The sequence below is a fragment of the Salvelinus fontinalis genome, chromosome 18 (genome assembly GCF_029448725.1).
Source record: "Salvelinus fontinalis isolate EN_2023a chromosome 18, ASM2944872v1, whole genome shotgun sequence".
Lineage (NCBI taxonomy): Eukaryota > Metazoa > Chordata > Actinopteri > Salmoniformes > Salmonidae > Salvelinus > Salvelinus fontinalis.
The window spans coordinates 12,631,608-12,649,496 of record NC_074682.1 but is presented as its reverse complement, the minus strand read 5'-3'; the positions used below and the strand labels follow the sequence as shown (position 1 = coordinate 12,649,496).

Here is a 17,889-nt window from a genome sequence, read left to right as displayed (position 1 = left end):
ACAAATGGCACTTGACAGTAACAGTAGAACTATAACCATTAAGCCATATTTTAATCAATTTGAGGATAGTGATGATTATGCTTGACTGAGTATTGTCCTTCTGTAATTTTATTCCCAATTGCAATTCTCTTAAGGGCCACAAGATGGCAATGCAGGATACCAAACAAACTAAATGTAACCGCCTAAAGTCTCAAGCCCTTTACTGGTTTCCACAACATGATCTTGCAGCATTTGTCTTCCTCATGAAAATTGCAGAGACAATGAAATTAGCATTGAGACATTTATTTATTTACGTATGTATGTTTTCCATTTAGACTGAACGCAAATACAGCAAACACAAACCACCAAGCACTAGGGGGATGTAGAACAAACAGGTTGAGGTGAATTGAAGGGTGGAAGAGGAAGAGTGGGGTGGACAGTGCCTCATGTGAGCCTATGGAATCAGCCAGTTAGTTCTGTCCTATTGGGGCCTGTGATTGTTTGTAATCTTTCTGCTCTTCAATATATTTTTGTTCCAATTCGTATTATTCCTACCACTGAAACAGTGTATCATAGCTAATCTATAGTATTACCCAGTTCTTCTATAGGACCTTAAGAAGAGGTTATGACAACACCACATGGAGAGTGGACGACTGAAATGTCAGTAGATCACACAGGTAGGCTAAATAATTACTTCCATGGTTTCCAGTGGCAGTGACTCCAACAGTAAGACACCCATCATCAGTATAACAAGTGCATTAGTACTTACACATAGTCTGTAGTCTTAACATTGCACATTTGTGAATCCTCTATTACAAAATGTGCACAACCTCATACCACTCTTCCAGTATATTTGTAACTAAATGCACACATAGAAGTATTCATGTTCATACATACATACAATATGCCTCCCACCCTTCAAAACAGCACATCGGATATACAGAGCAACTTCTTTCTCAATGTCTATACTGTACAGCAAGTAATCATTTTCAAAGGTGTGTGTCCAGTATAGAAAAAAACACACATTTCTAACCATATCGTTGCTGCCTATCACTGCAAGCAAGTGCCTTAACATCAATCCAGTGTCATTTGACCAGATAATATGAAATAAAATATACAAAATAACTGTTAGGGACTCTGTTTCACAGAGACTGAACTTTACAGCAGTTAAGACAAAGTCCGAAGGATCTTCTCCATTACTTCAGGGTGAAGTGAGAGTGGAGTAATTATGCCAAGCACGGTAACAAAGCCATGGGAACACGGTGGCAGAACTCCACTTTTAGATTCAACTCCATCTTGGAACGTTTTGGTAGTGCTTTTTATATGCATAAGAGTTCACAGTTCTCTTTTAAATAGATTGATAATGGATTACAATAGCGAGGTGGCTACAAAGAGACAGTTATTGCAAGTCTCACAAGCAGTTAAGATTGACTGCTGTAATAAACAATATCATATACTGTAGGAGATGAGAGCAGAGCGGCACACCAAAAATGAATCTGGTTCTCCTCAGTAATATTGTCAAAGTTAGTCCACACAGGGAACAATGCATAGTATTTATTCAACAGTTTGTTCCAGCATAGTTTTTGTTGATTTTTCAGACTGACTGACTGACGAATGTATATGCAGCAGTTGAATATAGCTTTAGAGTTATTATCCAGAGAGTATACAGATTTGGCCACGTATAAAGATTTGGCCAGGCAGGGCTATGGAGGCCTTGGTGTTCTGGAACAGGTTTTAACGCCTGTCTATCTGTCGAAGATGATGGAGTTTGGCCTTAAACGTGTCACACTATGAATCCAGGCTTTGTCTGTGAAGGTACAGAAAAAGGAATCACACACTTAATAATCATTTTTAGGGAAGGCAAGAAACCCGCCGGCTCACATTCACCACCACTCTTATAAATACAAATGTTGAACTCATACACCATAACTTAAAAACAAAAGTAAAAAAAAAAAAAAAATCAAACACTTCATAAAATGAGATACTGTAAAACATATTAAAACTGCTCATTTGACCAGACTATAGCTTTGTCTCAAATGACACCTTTTCCCCTGTAAAGTGTACTAGTTTTGACCAAAGTAGTGCACCACATGGGGAAATGGGTGTGATTTGACTTTTGCCCTACGTGACCAGCATTTGCGACTGAAAGTATAACAGCATGATGACTGAAGGAGAACAGGATGAGGAGGGGAGCACAGAAGGGGGTGTGGAAGGATTCTGTTTGTTATAATCCAGAGAACGAGCGTCAGAGCCTGGAGTAGTAATGCACCCTGAATGCCAAACGGAGTCCCAACTCATAGTCTCTTGATGTTGTAGAAGTGTCTGTCCACGTATTTCTTCAGTTGACTCTCCTATCAGTATAGGCCCATCAGCTTTGTTTGACATACAGTGTCTACACGTTGCAGAAGTATATTCCACAGAATCCTCCTTGAGCACTTCCTGTGGACGTCAGTTCAACGACAGCTCTGTATCGTATCGTTCATTCCCTCGACTACTTAGAATCATGCATGTGAGTATGAGATGCTAAATCAACATTTTTTTTTAATTTTCAGAAGATAAGCAAACACTGGACTTTAAATTAGATTGTTCTACTGTTAAATTTTTTTAAAAAGCTAGTAAGACAGCTGTTGACTATATGTGTCACGCTGGTGACAACAAGCATTAAAGGCTGACCCTCACTACTGGCCCCTGCAGAACACGCCTCCCCCCAAACCCCTTCCTCACACTCCACTCACCCAGTCCCCATGCTTCATGCATGATGTCAGCACAGAGCAGGCATCTCCACGGTGACCATATATGACAGCAATTTGTGGGGGTGGGCTATTGAGTTCCTTAAAAATAAATTACCAGTACTTATAGGTAAGTCAATGTGTTCTGGGGAAAGGTTGATCAGATTATTTTGTGGATTACATCGTGATCGCTAATAATTTAATTGAACTATGCTGATCGGGGGGTGATGAACCATTAACATGCCATTATGTTTGTACTGTACATACAGAGTCTGTCTGGGGATGTAAAATACCAGAACCATTATACTGATCTCTCACAGATCCCAGAGCTAAACAGCCCTATTCACGACCAAATACAGGTGTAAGATCTTCATTACACGCACAGACACATACACACAATTAAGATCCTACATCTGTAGCCCTATTCTTTACAAACACATGAGTCAGACCTCATGGGGGTCTACTGTACAAACACTGGGCATTTTCTAGGGCATTTTCCAGAGGAAGAGTGGTTGGTGGGTGAGGGTGGGTCAGAGGCGGCATCACAGTCGGTTCTGGCTAAAGGGACAGGAGAGGAGGCGTATGGTGTTGTAGAGGAGACTGAAATTATTTCAAGGAGAGCTGTCTATTGTATTGTAGTATACACTGTGGATAGGTTACTGTAGTCCTCTTGCAACGGTGGAGTGGGAGTCAGGGGGTTGATGGGCTCCTGTCCCCACTCCCAGGAACCACCATGAGTTATCAGGACTGAAACAGAGAGAGAACACACACACAGCTCTGTGAAACAGACACTGGGATAAGAAAGGTGGTTTAAACGCAAGTTGAGGTTTGTCGTCATGAATCTTTCCCAGCTGCAAAGTCAAAATTGCCTATATAGTAAAAATGTTGGTCTAAATTTAAGGTTAGGGTACGGCTTTAGGGTTAGCAGTGTGGTTAAGGTTATGGTTAGGTTTAAATCTGATTTTATTTATTTTTGACTTCGTGGCTTTGCCAGTTAGTGACCACTCCGCAGAGTTGCTTGCAGTGCAAGAATCATGACAATAGATTGCAACCTGCATTTTAAACAACATGATTGACTTCCATGTCCAACATACTGTACGCGTGAGCTATGTCATATTTAAAGCCACCTATAGCCTGTATAGCATACATTCACAAATAAATGCATACGCGCACACACACACACAAACACACTGTCTATCACTATCTCCCTACTTATCGAGGCAATACTATGGTGTCTTGACAGTGATGTTTACATAGCAGCTCCACATACCTCCGATTTTCTATGTTGCTCCTCAGTGGGAGACTCTGTTTCCCTGACAACCACTGCTTTTGTCACCAGCATGTCGGGGTGTTGCTGCTTGGCCTCCTGTATCGCCATGGCAAGGGCCTGTGTGATAAAGGTCACTGTTCCCATTAAATGAACACTATTCATTTGCACTCAATCTACAATATTAGTGTCTTTGAGTGTCCATGAGATGCCATACAAATTACATGCATTTCTACAGTACTTCTAACTTAGTAATGGCTGTGACTGTTGTTCCTCACCTGATGTTGGTCCACGTCATCATCTCCTGTGATGATAATCCTTTTCTCAATCCTGGTCTCGGAGTAGCCACCTTTCACTGTCTGAAACACAACACACACAGTCAACATCAATCTACAGATCGGATAATAATTGTGACCTTTCATAGCTCTATAGTGTATATTAAGTGAAGAGGAAGTGTCAAGACCTTTTTTTTAAAGCTCGCAGAGGAGACACGAGGGGTTACCTTGGTAACTTGAGTTGTGGTTGCTGAGGTGACATTGTCGGCGGTGACAGTCAGCGGGGACACTACGGCCTCTCTCCCCAGGGTGCCCGCCTTCACCTGCAGCACGGTCATTAGGAGAAAGAAGGGTCACTTACATTATCAGCACAGCTGCTACAAACACACAAACAAACACAACCAGTGGTTAAATTGAGCCAGAGCTACCCGGAGCCAGGGTCAAAGAGAGCCAGATGGAGCCTAGCTCCAGCACCATATGGGTCCAACAAGGATTTTTTATTTAATTTATTAGAACCCCCATTAGCCGACACGTAACGAAAAATATATTACAGACAAAAGACTTTACAATTTAAATACATGTAATAAACATTAACATGAAGTGTGTGTGTGTGTGTGTGTGTGTGTGTGTGTGTGTGTGTGTGTGTGTGTGTGTGTGTGTGTGTGTGTGTGTGTGTGTATCTATCAGTTAGTACATAAAAACAAGTACTGTAGGTCACATGGACATTTTGCCGTGAGGTGTTGCTTTATTTGTACTTAGTCAAAAAAGAAATCCAACAGTTTGCATAGAGCAGGCAGCAAGCTGATAGGCTGCTTTACCACTCTTGGATAGCAGAATGACTTTAGCTTCCCTCCAGGCCTGAGGACAAAGATTTTCCTCTAGACTCCAATTAAAGATATGTCATGACGTGGCCCTATTTGGGTATAGCGAGTACCATACCCTTCTCTCTCTCTGTCTCTCTCCCTCCTGCACCCAGGTTCTGTTCTCAGTTCGTAAATTCCCGGAGGAGACTAAATTCCTGGAGGAGTCTCCTCATGGCCAGGCAGTATAGAGAGAGTTCCACAGTAGAACAAAGGAACTTCTTCTACATCATAGAACTTGAGAACTGAACAATATCCATGTTTTGGAGAATGTGTAAACGGTCGGTGGAGTAGCCAACTATGACCCGGTCCATTTTGTTTCATGTTGTGACCTCATGAAAGACAATACAGCCACATTACCATAATTCTGTTTATGCAGGAGTCTCCGTTATGTGGTTTGCGTCTAATTATTGTATAAAATTAATGACTAAAGATTAAACTATTTGTGAAATTATGTAAGGTGATGTTGAACCGTTAATGTGAGAGAATTGTATTCCCTTCAAAGTTTAACTAAGTCATTGGCCCACCCCCGTGAGCACAGACTGGCGGGCGCATGAGACAGCCCTTTTCTACTGTTAAGAATAAAACCCTCACCTGAAGAAATCCTCTTCAGACCACACGTACCTCGGTCAGCTGAGGGAGCGAAGGTTGAGTAGAGACCACAAAAACCTCAGTATAACCTCAGGTTGTAATGGTTGTTGAAACTCTGAGACTATCGATTCCGACAGAATAAGAGCAAATCTTCTATACTAATTACTAGTCTAAAGCTAGAAATTATGTCGACCTGAAATGCGAAGACCGACAACCGCCGCAGCATCTATTCTTCAAGAACATTTCTGAATGTTACTCTGAAGTGTCCAGGATAACAACAATAGACTTCATGGAAGCAGAGAGACGATCAGATGAACTTTCCAACAGAAAGACGGACGATTCCAACAGAGTTCACAACGACACACTGAGCGTAAATATATATTGATTGAAGTTATTCCCGAATGAGTGAGCAGTCATGTGCAGAGGATTAGCATTTCAATTAATATAATTATCACCTGTGTAGGGACTCTTGTCTTTCCCGCCTTTCTCAGTCCACACCCACTTCCCTTTGTCTAGCAAGCCGTCATATCGGCTTAGCCCACTAGGGAACCTCCCCTATCATTTCCTTGTAATCATATCTACTGTTTCTTTGTTTACATTTACATGATTAGTTTAATCACGTAATAATAATTACAGTGAATTGATTTGATAAAATAAGTCTTCAATTTAATGATGCCAAAGACACGACAGATATGACAGATAGGAGTGGCTATAGAGTCAGCTACCATCCTCAGTAGCTTTCCATCTACGTTGTTAATGCCAGGATGTTTGTCATTATTGATCAATGACAATAATTTTTCCACCTCTCACACACTAACTTTACAAAAATATAAAATTCAAACTTGCAATGTTTTTCTTTCATTATTAGTTTTTTTTTATGCATGAATGCGCTCACTGTTCGTTGTTGGCATTTCCTGCCTAAGTTTGCTCACTTTGTCAATTAAGTAATCATTAAAATAACTGCCAACATCAAATAGTTTTGTGATGAATAAGCCATCTGATTCGATGAAAGACTTTGTATTGTATTTCTGTATTTCTGCCCATAAATGTATTTGAAAGTACTCCAAAGTTTTTTTTATATCATTGATCATGGCTTCATAATACAGTTTCTTATTTTTTGTTGTTGTGTTTAGTCACATTATTTCTCAATTTGCAGTAAGTCAGCAAGTAAGATGTGCAGGCAGACTTATTAGCCACTCCTTTGCCCCATCTCTTTCAACCAGACATTTCTTAAATTCCTCATCAATCCATGGAGCCTTAACAGTTCTAACAGTCAGTTTCTAAACAGGTGCATGTTTATCAATAATTGGAAGAAGCAATTTCATAAATTCATCAACTGCACCATCTGGATGCAGATCAGACCCACACATATTTTTATCATCATCCACATAAAAGTCACAGCAAAATCTTTTGTATGATCTCTTATACACTATTTTAGGCCCAGCTTTTAGAAGTTTGGCTTTCCTGGGTATAGCCACTATATTGTGATCACTGCATCCAATGGGTACGGATACAGCTTTAGAACAAAGTTCTATACATGTGGGTGATCTTGTTTCTGTAGTTTTTGTAAACACCCTGGTAGGTTTTTTAATAACCTGAACCAGATTACAGGCACTGGTTACAGGAAGAAGCTTCCTCTTGAGAGGACAGCTTGATGAAAACCAGTCAATATTCAGGTCCCCAAGTAAGTAGACCTCTCGGTTTACATCACATACACCATCAAGCATTTTACACATATTATTTAGATACTGACTGTTAGTACTTGGTGGCCTATAGCAACACCCCAAAAGAAAAGGCTTTAGATGTGCCAGATGAATCTGCAACCACAACACTTGACATAAGATCTTCTCTAAACACATACAGCAACACCTCCCTATTTGCATCCCTGTCTCTTCTATATATGTTATGTCCTTGTATAGCTACTGCTGTATCATCAAATTAATGATCTGATGTTAGTGAGTTATTGATTTCATTAACCTTATTTCTAAGGCTACATATTGGACTAGGATAAAAAGTAGAATAAAAGTACTAACCCTCCCCTAGAATGGTAATACATTATACAGCAGTTAGCATAACCCTAGCCACTTTCCTAGCCCTAGCCCTATCCCTATCCCTAACCTTAGCTTCATGTCCACACCCTGGTTCAACCCTAACCTTAGCCCTAACCTTAGCTTCATGTACACACCCTGGTTCAACCCTAACCCTAGCCCTAACCTTAGCTTCATGTCCACACCCTGGTTCAACCCTAACCCTAACCTTAGCTTCATGTCCACACCCTGGTTCAACCCTAACCCTAACCTTAGCTTCATGTCCACACCCTGGTTCAACCCTAACCCTAGCCCTAACCTTAGCTTAATGTCCACACCCTGGTTCAACCCTAACCCTAGCAATACCCTAACCTTGTCTCTGCCACCTCCAAAGTCCCAATTTAAACCCTGCACACAATGACAAACACACAGAAACACACACACACACACACATAGAACCACCCACACATACACAGACAGAAACACCCACCCACACACACTATGCTGCTGGGTCAAGGTATAACCCAGCCAAAATACAACTGCATCTTTACCCACTTCTCTCTACATGACAACATACGGCGAATCACTGACACCGGTTCAATTCAACAACAAACAAGAGCATTGTTTCATGGGAACCTTTATCACTGCGTCAGCTACAATTAATCAAGAGCTACAGTATAGGACGAAATGTCTGGAGTCAGAGTACAGTAACATAGTCTATTGAGTGAGATGGGGGGAGGGGGGAGGATGGTAAAGTGAATTATGTACTTACATGGGAGCCATTTTCTATACTGGGGAGAGGAACTTCCTTCCTACTGCCCACTTCCTGGTTCTGGTTCTGGGATAAAGAGAGGGATGAGGAGAGGGAGGGACGAAAGAAAATGTCACTTGGATAAAGGGATGAAGTCATCATGTTCATGCTGATTAAACTAAACAGGGAGAAGAGCAATGTGTCCATATGGGAACAAGCAGTCCTCAAACCTGATCACCATACTGCATGCAGCTACCATGGCCGTAGTGAATCAGAAGCAAGGTATTAGGATTAATTTATAAAGCAAGTTATAAGCCAATAGGCAACCAAGCAGGAGCGTAGCATAACCATTTGATACAGAAGTATGGTATCAACATGGTAATGTACCAACTGGTGAAGCTCAATCCAAAAGATCCTGCCGTCATTATCATTACTGCATGTTTGTTGGCACTGTGATACAAACTGGAGTTTATTTAAATATTAAGTGCCATAGATAACCAAAGACAATTATGTGGTAGCAGTATGACATATTGTAAACATGTGACTCAGCACAGTTTAGAAGGGGGAGAAGTCTTTATAACAAGCCTATTTTAAAAGGATGCACATGCAAAAATTGTGAGGCAATATCATATTAAGGCAGAAAACGAAACAATCTGGCCAGAATCTGGCAAAATATATTCTCTAAATGTGCAGCCCATTATTTGCACATGCAAAACCTGTCATGGCAGATTTGAGTGATTCTCTATACCCTTATCCCCCATGAGCACCATGTTTACACCAGTCCAGTTCCTTTCAAATCCACCAGGGGGATTGAATTAGTGTGCAGTTCAGGGAGAAGGGTAGTGAATCAGACTGCAGCCAGAGCTTGCACAGCATAGTCTTCAAGCCTTTCCGCTACTGTCAATAGAGTGTCTGATACATACCAGGTCGCCATCTGGTGGCTTAGCTACATCAGTGCTGCTGGAGACCTTTGTCTCGTTACAGTTGATGTCAGCCTCCATTTGCTGCAGACACACACACAAACGCTACACTATTTTTGCTTACTCCAAATCAAGAGCACATCTGCCAAAGAGGCTCAACACACTAGACATGGCTATTTGTCATCTAGAAGACCATGTACCTACACATAGCTTACAAAACATTAAGAACACCTTCCTAATATTGTGTTGCGCGATGAAGTGTTGCAGTTCTTGACACAAGCCGGTGCACCTGGAACCTACTACCATACCCCGTTCAAAGGCACTTAAATATTTTGTCTTGCCCACTCTGAATGACACAGACATACAATCCATGTCTCAATTGTCTCAAGCCTTAAACTTCCCTTTTTAACCTCTCTCCTCCCATTCATCTCCCCGGACTGAAGTGGATTTAACAAGTGACATCAATAAGGGATCATATCTTTCACCTGTTCAGTATATGTCATGGAAAGAGCAGGTCGTCCTAATGTTTTGTACACTCAGTGTATTCAAGTCAATCAATTTCTATGCTCAACACACACTGAATTGAGTTTTTACTTCAAAGATACCCGCTCCAACACAGCTCATCCTCATCATTATATGAATGACACACCAGAGGCACCAATTACATTTTAATCAGGCACCTGTGGGACCAGCACAGCTCCATGCTCTGCCTTTAGAGATGAATGGAACTCCCGCATGCTTTCATAATCCTCTTTAATGTCCTGTCATTACTTTAATCCCTCTATAACAATGTTATTAAAGTCCCAATGCATTAAAAAACATGATTTGATTTTGGCCTTCCATGGTGACATCACCATGCGGTAAATGTGTTAATTGAGCAATAAGAAAGAGAGTTCCAAACCTCTTTGTAAATAACAGCTAATTTTCAGTTTTTCTCTTCCTACTCAGACCACTCAGACCACTCAGACCACTCCCAGACAGTCCTAGCAAAATCCTTGCTTGAGAAATTGCCCTTTGCTAAGAAGCTATTTTTGTTTACAACAATTATCCAGAAATGATTTGATATTGAGATTTTTTTTAAATGGCTTCATTGGACCTTTAAGTCATTGTGGTCGTGAGAATATGTCACTCAATCGAATCAAGAGCTGCAGTACAGCAGAGCTACGGAGAGAAAAATTCTCATCTATATTAGGATTATATGCTTCCTCTTTAAATTACTAATTACATTTCCCTCTGTTTACGAAAATATCAAACTATATTGATGGGGTAAAAACTAACCTATAAATGGTCTTATTCACCCAGTGTTTCCATTTCCTGCTGAGGATCATTTCAGATGCCTTCTGGTCAAACTGTAGGGCCACTCTGCTACATTTGTCATTTGATCATTAGTATGCACTAGCACTGGTAACACTAATCTGCACTGGTACCAAAGTGACTCTTATCAACTGGATGCAAGAATTTCCTTTGTGTTGTCTTAGGAATGCTGCATTATCTCACCAACCCCCTTGTCACACCTCTGGGTAGCAGAGGTTCTGTTGTGATAACATCCTTTAAGTCTGATATCACTTTGTAATGCTATTGTTCAACAACTCAAATGTTGAATCCAAACTGAGACCTTATAAAGGGGTCTCAGATTCATTGTCTCTTTCTCTTTTGTTCCTGACCTGCGCTGGTGAGATTCATGCTCTCTCTCGTTCTTTCTTTCTCTCTCCACCCCATGGACTCTTGGGGCATGCCCTTTCAGGCTATGACTTCTCTCCCTTTCTGATCAATCTGAGAATAATGCCGTGTAATGCTTGTCAATGCTTTGTAACTTAAGTTTATGCCTTGTATGTGATTTCAGTCATTTTACAATGTTAATTAAATGCACTTGTATTTAAGAATTCCATTCTCAGACCTTTCTTGATTGCCTATTACTGTTGCATATTGCAAAGATATCTTTATGGAGTCAGAACTTTTTAAATAGGCTAATTGTATAATCCCGGATCGCATGTGAGGCATATATGATCAATATTACAACACTAAACTGATAGCACTCATCTGTCATGTTTGTTGGCAAAGGACTTGGCTATAGCACCAACAGATTTGACTACTGTACCAGGCTAAATCATCAAACATCAAAACACAGAGGGACAGGAGTGAGTCCATATGCATAGACTGATCTAGTGTACCTGCTCGGACATGTCCATGATGTTGGTGCTGGTGACCTCTGACCCATTGGTGTGTGTCTCCATCTTAGTGTCGGCCTTCCTCAGCATCTGGGCAGTGCTAACAGCACTGGGGTCTTTCCTGGCTACTGGGGGCTGCAGCAGGAGGAAACAGACAGGTACACTAAGATTTCATAGACCATAGACAGTCTATTCTTCTCCAACGTCGTCAATATTACCTGACGGTAAACAAATCTTTAACAAATGTCCTAAAATTGAGGCCCGATGTACAGTACCAGTCAAAAGTGTGGACACACCTACTCATTCAAGGGTTTTTCTTTATTTTTACCATTTTCTACATTGTAAAATAATAGTGAAGACATCAAAACTATGAAATAACACATATGGAATCAAACAAACAAACAAATTAAAATACTGTATGTCGTTTTCTATGTGTATACAGTATGTTGTAAATAATTGTGGGTTGCTGAATCACTTGAAAGACTCATGAAAATCCATCAAATTTGAATCTTACTTACGTGATGTCTGAATACTGTATATTCTGTAATGTACGTGCTGTGGCCTTGACATGTTACTGACCGTGCTTATCCTTAGTTCAAATACAATACATTTCTTATTCAAAAATTACAATACTGTTCAAACAGACAATGAAGCAATACAAGTATGGTCATACACTACAGTATCAATTGGTGATTGTACATCACTTCATTTTAGACCAAACATTTAGTAACGCAAGCATGACTGACAATGGAAGGGAAAATACAAGAAAAAATACACATTTCACAATAATCTGAAACAACGAAAACAGCAAATGGACAAACCATAGGGAAATAAATAAACAAAATCAAAAGATTAAGCAAAAATATGACAAATAATTGTATAACATGTAAACATAAAATTAAAACATCAACAAAAAAAAGAAATGGCAACTGAAAATGCGCCAACAGAAAAGGTGACTGGTCATGAAAGGAATGAAGTTATCTACTTCCCCAGAGTCAGATGAACTCATGGATACCATTTGTACGTCTCTGCATCTAGTATGAAGGAAGCTAGAGGTAGTTTCGCGAGCCAACGCTAACTAGGGTAAGCGCAATGACTGGAAGTCGATGCTATGTACGAGCATGCTAGCAGTTACCATGGTCTTCCAGTCATTTCACAAACCCTAGTTAGCAATTACACTAACGCTATTTAGCAACTTCCTTCAAACTGCATGCAGAGACATAACAATGGCATCCACGAGTCCGTCTGACTCTGGGGAAGTAGATAAAGGGCTTAATTGAAAAAATAATGAAGTATCCATTTAAGGGCAGGATTCGCTCTCAGAAGCAGGAGAGAGGAGACGGGGAGTGGCAAGGATCAGGGACGGGGTACATTGTGTCTACCTCATGGCGTACACGTTCCTCACGGTGCACAAAGGGCATCTCTTCTACAGCTGACATGTCATGGGAGCCCATGAGACGGGCCGAATAGAACCTGGAGGTCTCCTCAAAGTCGTCCCGGCCCACCTCGGGCAACCACTCCCTCTCCCCCAGCTCAGACAGGCCCTTGGAGAAATCCTCCACGCCCGTGTGGAGGTCCATGATGACGGTGAAGTCCGCCTCGGCCTCCAGGCTGGATGTGGAGCTGACCGTCATGCTGGAGCACTTCCTCTCAATGCCCAACTGGGTCTCTTTCATGAAGACCGTCGTGTCACGCTCGTGGTCTTCCTCTGAGGTGGAGCCCGGCCGAGGCCTTCTCTCCCAGTGTTCCCTCTGGGTGAGAGAGGGGGTTACAGAAAGATGGCCACCACAACAAAATCACAACACACGGCCAGTCTGGCCGCAGCTCAGGGCAGGCAGTGACCATGAGAGAGGGGATGATGATGATGATGATGATGATGATGATGATGATGATGATGATGATGATGATGATGATGATGATGATGATGACAGTGGATGAATGATCCTCTAGAAGGGAATATGTCCTGGCCTGGAGGTGTGCATAAGTATTCATGTAGTATCTTTCCGAGGCCCTGATCCCTATTATACATGTATATATTATCATAAAAATCGATCATAAAATCTTCTCCAGGCATGCAATTTGCCACATCGTATATGGAGACGAGAGGAGATAAATGGGGAAGTCTTACACAGAGGAAATTACTTTTAACGTAATGGAGGGTAAACGCCTGTGGCATAGTCAGGGTTCAGCCTCTATGTATGCTGCTCATATGACAGAGTTACCCATGTGTGACGGTGAGGGAGACAATGGGGAGTGAGGGGCTAATTTACCACAGGGGAGAAATGGGAAAATGGTGAGGCATGTGGTTGAATTCAAAAATGTAAAGTGACCTTGGCATCTTCTACTGTATCTTCATAAATGGCAAGAGTGGAGAGAGGCTCCTGCGGAGGGAAAGCAGGGGAAGAAGGAGAGCAGCCAGAGGTTAGTACAAGCTGGAGAGACAGACTACTAGACATCAGTAGAGAGACTGGGTCTCTGCTAACAGGCCGTTAGAACAACAAAACAGCACATTTCTAACATAGAAGGGCAGTTCCCCCTTCCACCTATTTGTGAGTACAAAAAACAAGTAAGCTTACTACCAGCTTGGACAAGAGAAATGAACCCACCATGGAAAGCCAGTTGTCATACTTGGGATTAGTATAAACTAGAGTGTCATACAGAATGTTCTATGGACAGGTTGTAAGACTTGATAGTGTAGAACAGCCGTAGCAGCATGGCAACAGTCAATCATTGGCCAAGGACAGAATCATAGAATGCCACAAACCACGCAGACTGAATTTTAAGGGGCTTAAATGGCCAAAGAATAGTGTTTGGTTTCAATGACATCAAAGGCAGTTTTGGAAGTCAAAATAAGCAGGCTTGTTCTGATTTTATAACATGCTTGTAAGCCAATTCAATTTTTTCACACCCAGTATACAGAATGGCTGGTGCTCTCACATGCTGTTTGTCAGTTTTTGGGTGAGGCAGCTTACAAAGTGATCTCACACCTCGTTCCATGCCTGATCGTGCCAATGTGTCCTGGGCCTAGACTCAGATTAAACGCAGGGAATGATTTAAACTGTTTGATCCCAGTCCTAATTTCTAATTATTATAATTCCACTGCCAGATACATGCAAGCACCTAATGACACCAACTGTGAAATGAAAGTGGTGACTCTCTTTCTGAAAGCTAGTCTGTCTGTGTAGTTACAGTACAGCAGTCTGGGGATTGCTGCTTGAGGGCTTGTTGCCTGCCTCTTTTTTCACAGTCTGGGTGGGTCCTTTGCTTTACAAGAATGCATATAGCATCCAATGTATGATCCTTGTAAAGCATTTGATCTGGTTTATAAATAATAATTTACCAATAAGGTATCGTTATTCATTTTCATGCTAATGAAGTTGATATTTTGAAGAAGAAAAAAAAACATGTCAAATAACAAACTATTTACATTACATTATGCAAACTACTTTTTCTTTGAAAAGTTTCTTTGAGGTCAGGAGATGAATGGCCGACATTTGACTGATGAGCATACTGTACAGTATATGTAACAGAGTGCCTTTATGGGTGATAATGACATGTTTCTCTCATTTTCTCATACAGTTCCTGTCACAGTCAATTGAGCTGTAAAACATGTATGAAACCATGTCTGAAGTCCATGCCTTCCTCCACATTTCAGCTTGGAAACAGCATGAAGGAGAAGTGCAAAAAAACTCAGCGCCATGGCAATATGCAAGAGGCTTTGTTTCCTTGCAACCCTCTGCGAAAGAGACTTGCTTAGAGGGTTAGTTGGAAGGAACATCAAGGTTCAAATGTGAATAGAAGGGGGAATAGAAGCCAAGAGCAAAAGCATGAAAAGTTGTGTTCGTCTTTTTGACAATCTCTACCATAGCCCTGTTGTGAGTTTTACAGATTTGCAAGCAGTTGTGTTTCAGGTTTGCTGTGAAGCATAAGGGTGAAGGGAGGCAGGGAGGAGTAGGGGGGCTAAACGGGGAGGCTCCAAACTCATAGCAGACAAAATGCATTGATGGCGGCATCAGCCAATGAGACGCAGCCAAAACAAGTGTCTCATAAGTTACACTCCACCCCCTTCTTCATATACAGGCACTGAAAACAAGAAAATAAGAAAATGGGAGTGTGCGGGTCAGTCTGAAGTCATGCGATGCTTTTTGCTTCCAAATGACTGAAAAGCCAAGTTACCGAGTGTCTCTTCTTGGCAGCATCCAGGCCAGGCTCCCTGCTAGCATTGCGGTTGATGTTCCGGAGTATGAGTCCAGACTCTCTGGCTTTCCGTGTTTTCACTGGAGGGGCAGGAGGAGCTGTTCTGGGAATCGCTGAAGCTTGAGCTGGAACTGAGGCCTTAAAGCTGAGAAGGTGATGAGTCTCTATGGCTTCTCTAGCCACCTGAAAGGGATCGTCACAGGCAGTGCTGCTCTGTTCCTGGACCAGCTCTTCAGTTTTACCCTCGACTCTTGTCAAGCCTTCCAGACCCCAGAAGCTGCCCTGTATCTGTGTAGCTTCACTGTGTGACGTGGTCGGGGAGTCAGTCCGTCTTGCTGGACTAGTGTTGGTTGTTATGAATGATGTAGGCAGGGTAGGCAGGGTGAATGTTGGATGAAAGGTGGGTGCGTCGTTCCGGTTGATGTCTGAGGGTCCCTCTGAGGAACCCCCTGACCATCTGTACTCTCTTCTAAAAACTCCAATCAGCTCAGAATCAGTCTCCTGACTCCCTTTGTCCTGCTCATCTTTGCATGCTAAGCTCTTTGACCTTTCGGGTTTGAGAGGAACGATCCTAGTTATTTCTGACTGACTGCTGCCTGATAGTCTTTGAAAAGACCTTCTCTGACCCCTGACCTCTGACATGAGACCTTCCATGTCCTCCCCCCCAGAGTTACTGGCTTTTCTCTCATGGGTCTTGTCCACCCTCAGTTTGACCTCTGCTATGTGTTCTTTATTGTCAGTCATGCTCCTCTCTCTACGATTAAACTCTTTAACCAGTTCTGCTAAACTATCCAAATCTTTCTTATCAGGACCGTTGACAGAGCCCAGCACTTCATCTGCTGGCTGGACTTCATCGGTGATGAAGCTTTTAGCCTGGTCGTTTTCATCAAACCCTGCCGGACCATCCACAGCACTTCCCGGAGTCTCCTTGTCTTCTCCTATTGATGTAATGTGGTCCTTCTTGTTATCGTCACACACAGCGGCAGACACCACTTTCTCCGTCCATTTTGCCTCTGGTGATCTCTCCTCATCTTTCATCAGTGCACTCGTCCCCCAACACTGGTCGTCTGGCTCCTCTCTCGTTGTATTGTCTTCAGGGTGGTCTATTAGTCCCGCCTTTGTCTTCTCTGTAGGACTATCTTCCCAGTCTGATCCCTCATCGTCTTCTTCGCCATTCGAGCCGTCGCCCTCTTTCTCATAGATGAATTCTGTCGACATTCCCAGGTTCAAACTATTAGGTCTCTTCTTTTTTCTGTGTCTGTTGAGTTGATGATCCTTCTTAGAGTCTCGGAATGGGACTGGTGCTGGGGTTGATACTGGGTCTGAGACTATGTCATTCTTTGCACCAGAGTCATTTGCTGGAGGTACTTTCCACTGTGTATCATCATCAGAAGATTCAGTGGTTTCAGCTAATTCCACCATGAACCGGCTGTTGCTAGTCAGTCGCGGTTCAGAACAGTCATCATGGGCTTCCCTTGTGGCTTTGGGCAAAGAAAAGTTATCAATATATGTTATCATTTCTGGCCCATCCTCCCCTGTAGCCTTGACATGAATCATCTTGGCTACTTCTCTCTCTTTTTCCAGTTCTTTCTTTCTTTCCCAAGAGGAATCAGGGACTAATGGGGGAGGCGAGGTGGAAGCTTTGTTCTGTTCCTCGGCCTTCCAGTCATGGTTCTGTTGATAAGTGTCTTGTTTCTCAATCAATACCCACTCCTCAGAGCCCTACATGTTGATATAGATTAAACACAGTTAGAGGTGCCAACTGAACTGTAACATAGGTTAACAGCTACAGTACAGAAATGTGTTTTTATTGTACAAATAGATCCTCTACAATCCTCCATGTAGATGGTAGGTGCATGCTCATATACTGTAATCTGCTAATCCTTTCTGCTTCAATTGCTGCAATCATACATCGAAATGTTACATTTTACATCAAAATGTATATGTTGGTTATTGCATTTCTTAAAAGATTTTCTCAGACACAATGACTGCAGCAGGTCAGATTAAAACAGGATTCAAGGGATATCAGCTATAGCTGAGTGAGCAGTATGTATATAAAACGGTACCAGGCCACAGTTTCATTACCAATAAATGGCCAACTACAGTACAGTCAGTATGTTATGAG

At 41.9% G+C, this 17,889-nt stretch overlaps 1 protein-coding gene across 10 annotated transcripts in view; it reads right to left on the bottom strand.

Annotated features, from left to right (window-relative positions):
• Nucleotides 1–266: 266 nt before the first annotated feature.
• LOC129815002 (band 4.1-like protein 1) overlaps nucleotides 267–17,889 on the bottom strand; it is a 121,562-nt gene continuing 103,939 nt past the window's right edge. For 6 of the 10 annotated variants that reach the window (XM_055868226.1, XM_055868225.1, XM_055868228.1 and 3 more), the window contains 10 exons: nucleotides 15,744–17,486; nucleotides 13,898–13,948; nucleotides 12,950–13,318; nucleotides 11,571–11,702; nucleotides 9,403–9,483; nucleotides 8,501–8,566; nucleotides 4,478–4,573; nucleotides 4,254–4,334; nucleotides 3,979–4,095; nucleotides 267–3,455 (listed from right to left, as the gene is read on the bottom strand). In XM_055868226.1, the coding sequence (XP_055724201.1) occupies nucleotides 3,450–3,455; nucleotides 3,979–4,095; nucleotides 4,254–4,334; nucleotides 4,478–4,573; nucleotides 8,501–8,566; nucleotides 9,403–9,483; nucleotides 11,571–11,702; nucleotides 12,950–13,318; nucleotides 13,898–13,948; nucleotides 15,744–17,486 (2,742 nt within the window). In that variant the 3' untranslated portion in view covers nucleotides 267–3,449. The remainder of the gene's footprint in view (nucleotides 3,456–3,978; nucleotides 4,096–4,253; nucleotides 4,335–4,477; nucleotides 4,574–8,500; nucleotides 8,567–9,402; nucleotides 9,484–11,570; nucleotides 11,703–12,949; nucleotides 13,319–13,897; nucleotides 13,949–15,743; nucleotides 17,487–17,889) is intronic. The other 4 variants (XM_055868232.1, XM_055868234.1, XM_055868231.1 and 1 more) reach the window with 3 other exon arrangements.